General features: G+C 39.6%; 1 protein-coding gene across 3 annotated transcripts in view; it reads left to right on the top strand.

The window, feature by feature from the left end:
• The first annotated feature begins 1,120 nt into the window (after window positions 1-1,120).
• LOC110442785 (solute carrier family 23 member 2-like) overlaps window positions 1,121-6,000 on the top strand; it is a 42,335-nt gene continuing 37,455 nt past the window's right edge. Inside the window, exon 1 of one of the 3 annotated variants that reach the window (XM_021486560.1) lies at window positions 1,121-1,149. In XM_021486560.1, the coding sequence (XP_021342235.1) occupies window positions 1,136-1,149 (14 nt within the window). In that variant the 5' untranslated portion in view covers window positions 1,121-1,135. Of the gene's footprint in view, window positions 1,223-6,000 lie in introns of all 3 variants that reach the window. The other 2 variants (XM_021486562.1, XM_021486563.1) reach the window with 2 other exon arrangements.

The raw sequence follows: 6,000 nt of genomic DNA, 5'->3' as shown, positions 1-6,000 counted from the left end.
ATTTTTTGGGGGAGCATACCATTTGTTCGGATTTTCTTGTTGAGGAATCATATGATGAGAGGTTTTACGCAATTCTCCCTCTGTTTCAACAGAGGACATTACCGAATGAAATTTCCACACTTTTGGTCCCTAGCCTCATCGACGGGTTTTTAGAAAGACGAAAGAGCTGTATTGTTAAGTGTTTTTCATTTTCGTAATACTGCACGTATTTAAAAATCTTATGGTTGCAATCAAGTATATGACTTCCTACATATACAAGAGTGTATAATCTTTGAAACGGGGACAAACATACTATACGTATAATACTGATACATGCACACGTTCGGGTTGGATGGAATAAGCTTAATGCCACATTACCGGCTAGGGTCATGTTAGGACATGCCTCCCTGTGTGTTATGTATGCATCGATGTGTGGCGTTCTAGCCTCCTTGTGCAAATGCATTCAATGCAAATATGTCGCATAAAAAGTTCTTCAATGTGGTAGTTTTTATTCCCCGATAACAACTGTATAATATGACCGGATTAAATACTGTGTTGATTGCCTTCGGCCTTGTATTTTAGTTTGGTATCTCAATTAATTTGGTAGCAGATGCACCTTATCGAAAGGGGGCGGGGTAATCAAGTATTAAAGATGCCTTACCATTATGTTCTATAATTACTAGCCCTCCACTTGATAGCGGGCTTGGCGCAAATTCACATAAATACTGTTTAAAGCTCACATAAGATAATTAATTATACAAACGAGACACGTCCTTAAATTACCATAGCTGTTAAAATAACGCTTTGCCCAATTAAACCAAACCGAACGTCTGTAAAAATGACTTATTACATTTCATTCCGAAATGCTTTGTATTCTAACGTTCTATCAGTGATAATTCTTCATTGGTCTTTCAGAATGTTAAATTTTATTTAAAGTCACGATCGGCTCATATGCCTTTATGTTTGTAATGCGTCACAGATTAGCTACTATCCTACATAATATGTATGCTGAATGAATTTATATTAAGTCGCTTCATGCACACATGTTTCTGATATGATGTAAGCATTTTGATTTATTATCCACAATAATTGCAAAAAAGCAATTTACCGGACAACAGCATGCATAATAGAGCAAGTTTCCCAGGCATTGGGGAATATGACATCACTCAGGTAAAACTCGACCGATAGGTGTTATGATATAGATCCTTTATTCGTCGTCGTCGTGCAAAAGCGTGCACTAAAGGTGAGCAATTGTATAATGTATGATATTTTTCTTCAATTTTCAGTTCACCTGCCCGAAGGGCAAGTGAGCTTATGCCATGGCGCAGGGTCTGTCGTCCGTCCGTCGTCCATCAACTTTTCTTTTAAAACGCTAGTTGTCCTGAACGGTCCAGTAGATTTAGACTAAGATTTGGTCTGGAGCATCCTTAGGCAAAGGAGACTCAATTTTTGTATAAATGGTGGGTGTGGCCCCCCTGGGGGCTGAGGGGCGGGCCCAAAAGGGGACATATAGCAAATTCTTTAAAATCCTTCTCCTTCTGCAGGAATCAAAGGATTTGTTCCATGTTTGGTCAGAAGCATCCTTGGGTAATGGGAAACCAATTTTGTATAAACGGTAGATGTGTCCCCCCTGGGGGCTGAGGGGCGGGTCCATTAGGGGAAATATAGCAAATTCTTTAAATCCTTCTTCTTCTGTAGGAATGAAAGGATTGGTTCCATATTGGGCCTGAAGCATCCTTGGGTGAAGGGGAACCAATTTTGTTTAAACCGTGGGTCTGCCCCCCAGGAGCCTTAGGGGCGGGGCCTAATAGGGGGAACATAGCAAATTATTCTTTAAAATCCTTCTTCTGTAGGAGTGAAAGCATTTGTTCCATATTGGGCCTGAAGCATCCTTGGGTGTAGGGGAACCAATTTTGTTTAAACCGTGGGTCTGGCCCCCAGGCCCAATAGGATTTGTTCCATGTTTGGCCAGAAGCATTCTTGGGGAAGGGGAACAAATTTTGTATAAATGGTGGGTCTGGCCCTATGGGGGCTGAGGGGCGGGGCCCAATATTGGAAATATAGCAAATTCTTTAAATCCTTCTTCTTCTGTAGGATTGAAAGGATTTGTTCCATATTGGGCCTGAAGCATCCTTGGGTGAAGGGGAACCAATTTTGTTTAAACCGTGGGTCTGGCCCCCAGGAGCCTTAGGGGCGGGGCCTAATAGGGGAAACATAGCAAATTATTCTTTAAAATCCTTCTTCTTTTGCAGCACCTACCATTGAGCGCTATATCTTTACTTCATACCAATTATTTCAAACATATTCAGGTGAGCGATACAGGCCCTCTGGACCTCTTGTCTTAATCGGTGATTATATATTTCCAACTCCTTTGTATCCCTGGATCTACATGTATCTCAACCTCCCTTTTAGCCCTCCCTAATAAATATATTACATATATATCAGTCTCCTGTATACTCCCAACTTTTGTATACGCAAAGTATTAAGGCCTTAATCCCTGTTCATTTGTTTTAACCTTTCTAATACATAACTCCCTGTATATATCCCTCGACTTTACTTCCCTAACTCTCGTATGTGGATCTCCTCCCTTTTTATACTTTTGTTCCTGTTTACATATATCAAATCCATTATATTTAAATATCTCCCTACATCACATATCCATCCCTGTATCCAAATCCTTGTCTCTGATCCTTAGGGATTTCGCGCCATCGCCATTGGTAAGGTCATATTTGTTTATTTGTTTGAATTAGTTTGGTTTGGTTGATATTTTGTTTAACGTCATATTAACAGCTTATGTCATTCAAGAATGTGTCTGCATGTGTGTATGTATGTCGGAGACGGGGTTGTCGCGGTTCTGATGCCGACTTTATAGTGCTATTCCATTGAAATGCCATGCCTTCTTTCTAAACATTTTCTTCAGGTTGGTAAGCATGGATTATGAGAAGTTCTTTTTACAAAACCAATAAAATTTTCTATGTGACGTTTCGATGACTAGTACGATATGTACACTGCCACCTTCATCAGACAAATGACCAATTAAGCGTATGCACACAAAGGTTTAAAATGTGTACGAGTTGTCCATAAAATCGATGTCGATTTCGGCTTCGCTGGAAACGTATGTCCAATAGTTGTTATATGTGTACCGAAATGACTCAATTCAGCTACGCTTTGTTAACACTTGGTCATCGATGTGCGAGAGTCTTTGAGCCCCCTCGTCTCGATTTAGAACTGGCCCACTGCGGCGTATCAAGATGGCTTCCTTTATCTGCCGCCTGAACAGATTGCTCTCTCTGTCCAAAACTTAGGAGTTATCCCATTCAATCATTTCTGTGTGGCATGGTCTGTGATTGCCGATTTATTTATCTGGGACTCCGACTGTTTTCTTTCAGACCTGGTGAATTCCCTACCTTCTTGGGTTTCTGTATCTTTCCGTTGTTCACCAAGGCGGACCCCAAATCGCCTTCCAGTCTCTCCAATATACGACGCGTCGTAGTTTTTGCATCCGATTTTGTATACGCATTCTGCGACGTTTTCTTTCGGTGTTTTATCCTTAGGGTGTACTAGCGTCGTGTGGGGCTTCATGGCTGTTGCTATGCCATGACCGCGATATATCCTCTGGATGGTTTCGGATATACCTTTCATATACGGGATAACCACTTGACCCTTGGTTTTGTTCTTATCCTTGTTGACCTTTTCTTCTCCTTACTTTGACACTGTTTTTTACCCGTTTTATAACCCATTCCGGATATGCACATGTTCTCATTGCCCTAGCGATGGGATTCTGCTCTTGTGTTTTGTCCTGTTGTTCTGCTTAACTTCTGGTGTAAAGGATGGTGAGATTTGAAGTTCAGGTATTGGTCCGTATGAGTCTTTTTTTTCTATAGACCAATACCTTCACGGTTCCGTCTTCTTTCTATACAAGTAAAACGTGATGTGTCGTACCCATTTTACACCTTTGTGCGCATACGCTTCATTGGTCATTTGTCTGATGAAGGTGTCAGTGTACATATCGTACTAGTCATCGAAACGTCACATAGAAAATTGTATTGGTTGTGTAAAAAGAACTTCTCATTAACTATGCCTTCTTAAACAACAAACCTGTTTTACCTACGAATCCCGGTCTACTTCCTTAAATCATGACCCTTGTATATATTAATAGTAATCACCGTGTCCGCCTGTCTGTCCGTCCGTCAGCACTTTCGTTTCCGCAGATAATGATCCAGATGACCAAACTTTCTGAAATTTTGCATGGTTATACACTGAGATAAGCAGATGTGCAAAAGAACAAAAAGATATCGGATAAGGGTCTTACCGAAAGCAACACTTTCAGAAATTTCTTATGAGGACACACTGTAATTATATGCAAATGTGCAATAGTGGTTTTAAATATTCATACGGTCAAGGTCGCCGTTGCTTAAAATAAAACCGGGAATATACCGTCAAAAAACATCAAATAAGGTCCTTACAGAAGGCCAAACTTTTTGAAATTATACAAGACGTTACATGTGCAATATGGCTTCAAACAATTCCGAACGTCTTCCTTGCCGCTACTTTAAAATAGGAAAGGGCATACACTGTCAAAAATGTATTGGACATGGTCCTTTCTGAACAGTCAATGCTCACATTTGCTTTTTCTTGTGGCTTATACGGGAGATACACTGTCAGGCATACAGCGGGGCCTTTAGGCTTGCTGACCTGTCAGTATTCTAGTTTAACTGCACATTCACTATTGTGGTTAAATGTTTTTCTAAATTATGGAATGATTTTAGTGTTTTTTTTATAAAAATCTGAATATTACTTCGGCGACCGTTATACAGATTTGTGGCCCAGCGGGTAGAAATGTTTTCAAACAAGTCCAAAACTTTCATGACACTTTAATGTCTACATAATTTGAAAGGCTAACCTATTCCGTAAACATTCGTATCGTTCGGAAAAAATATTTTTTTGACTTCTTTTTTGACGTCAGTCAGAATTTTGATGAAGATTTGTGGTAATCATAAGTCCATGGTTGGGATCAGATTCGATACTCTAAATGAGGCTGACCCCTCCGCAAGCGGCTAAGGGGCGGGTCCATCAGAGGCGAGAAAGTACTGGAGGTATCTTTCTAAAATTTGATATGCATGTCCCCCTTGGTCCCTAGAGGTGCAGGTTTTATATTGAGACTGATCCTAAAACAAATGGCCGTCAACCAGTCATCTTGGATTTTTAAAGTTTGTTTTCGCTATTTCTCAAAAAACAGATTTTTCTCAAATTTCATACGGCGGTTCCCCTTAGTTCATCATTGTGTATGTTTTATTTCATCATTGTGTATTGTTTGTAGTCTGAATGGGGAAAAAACAAGATGGCCGCAGGCAGTCATCTTAGACTTCGATCGGTTCTACTTCTTTCTTGTACTACATGCACTAAATATGTGAAACGACAAACTCACTTTCAAGGGTGTCTTTGATACACAGCAGTTTGACGTTTAGATATAAAGTTATCTCAAGATTCATTTACTGCTTAAATGACTCGATCAAACAGATAAGAGAAAAAAAATCGAACTGACATAGAACTAATGAACGTGATACGATGGTGGACGCCAAGATCCCGCAGGTTTCTTTTCTTATAACATTACAAATCTCCAATTACTTTTCGAAACAGAACATGTCGCACTATGTCTAACCTACAGTACCCCTTAAAACTGTTAGTATGCTCAAACAATGCAACAAAGCATAGACACTTTTGTTTTACAAGTTAGCGGTTGTCTTATTATCTCTCTGTTTACTTGATGCTATTTCCTTTACATGTTTTATCTACCTTTTACTGGCCCTAAAAACTCTACTGTGTTGAAAGTTTAATGAATGTTATTATTGAAATTATGTAATTGAGCTGGGGAATTCAATTCATATTTATAGTCACGCCTAACACAGTAATCCGTCGAAGTTTACATGTCTTCACAAATCATTTAGATGCTGGTCACATTTAAATTACCCCTGTTTATGTACAAACGCAGTACATTTTATGATTGTAACGTTTTGACGT

The sequence above is a fragment of the Mizuhopecten yessoensis genome, unplaced genomic scaffold, assembly GCF_002113885.1.
Source record: "Mizuhopecten yessoensis strain PY_sf001 unplaced genomic scaffold, ASM211388v2 scaffold716299, whole genome shotgun sequence".
NCBI classification, from domain to species: domain Eukaryota; kingdom Metazoa; phylum Mollusca; class Bivalvia; order Pectinida; family Pectinidae; genus Mizuhopecten; species Mizuhopecten yessoensis.
Note: the sequence above shows the minus strand (reverse complement) of the source record. Positions and strands in the feature narration are given on the sequence as shown.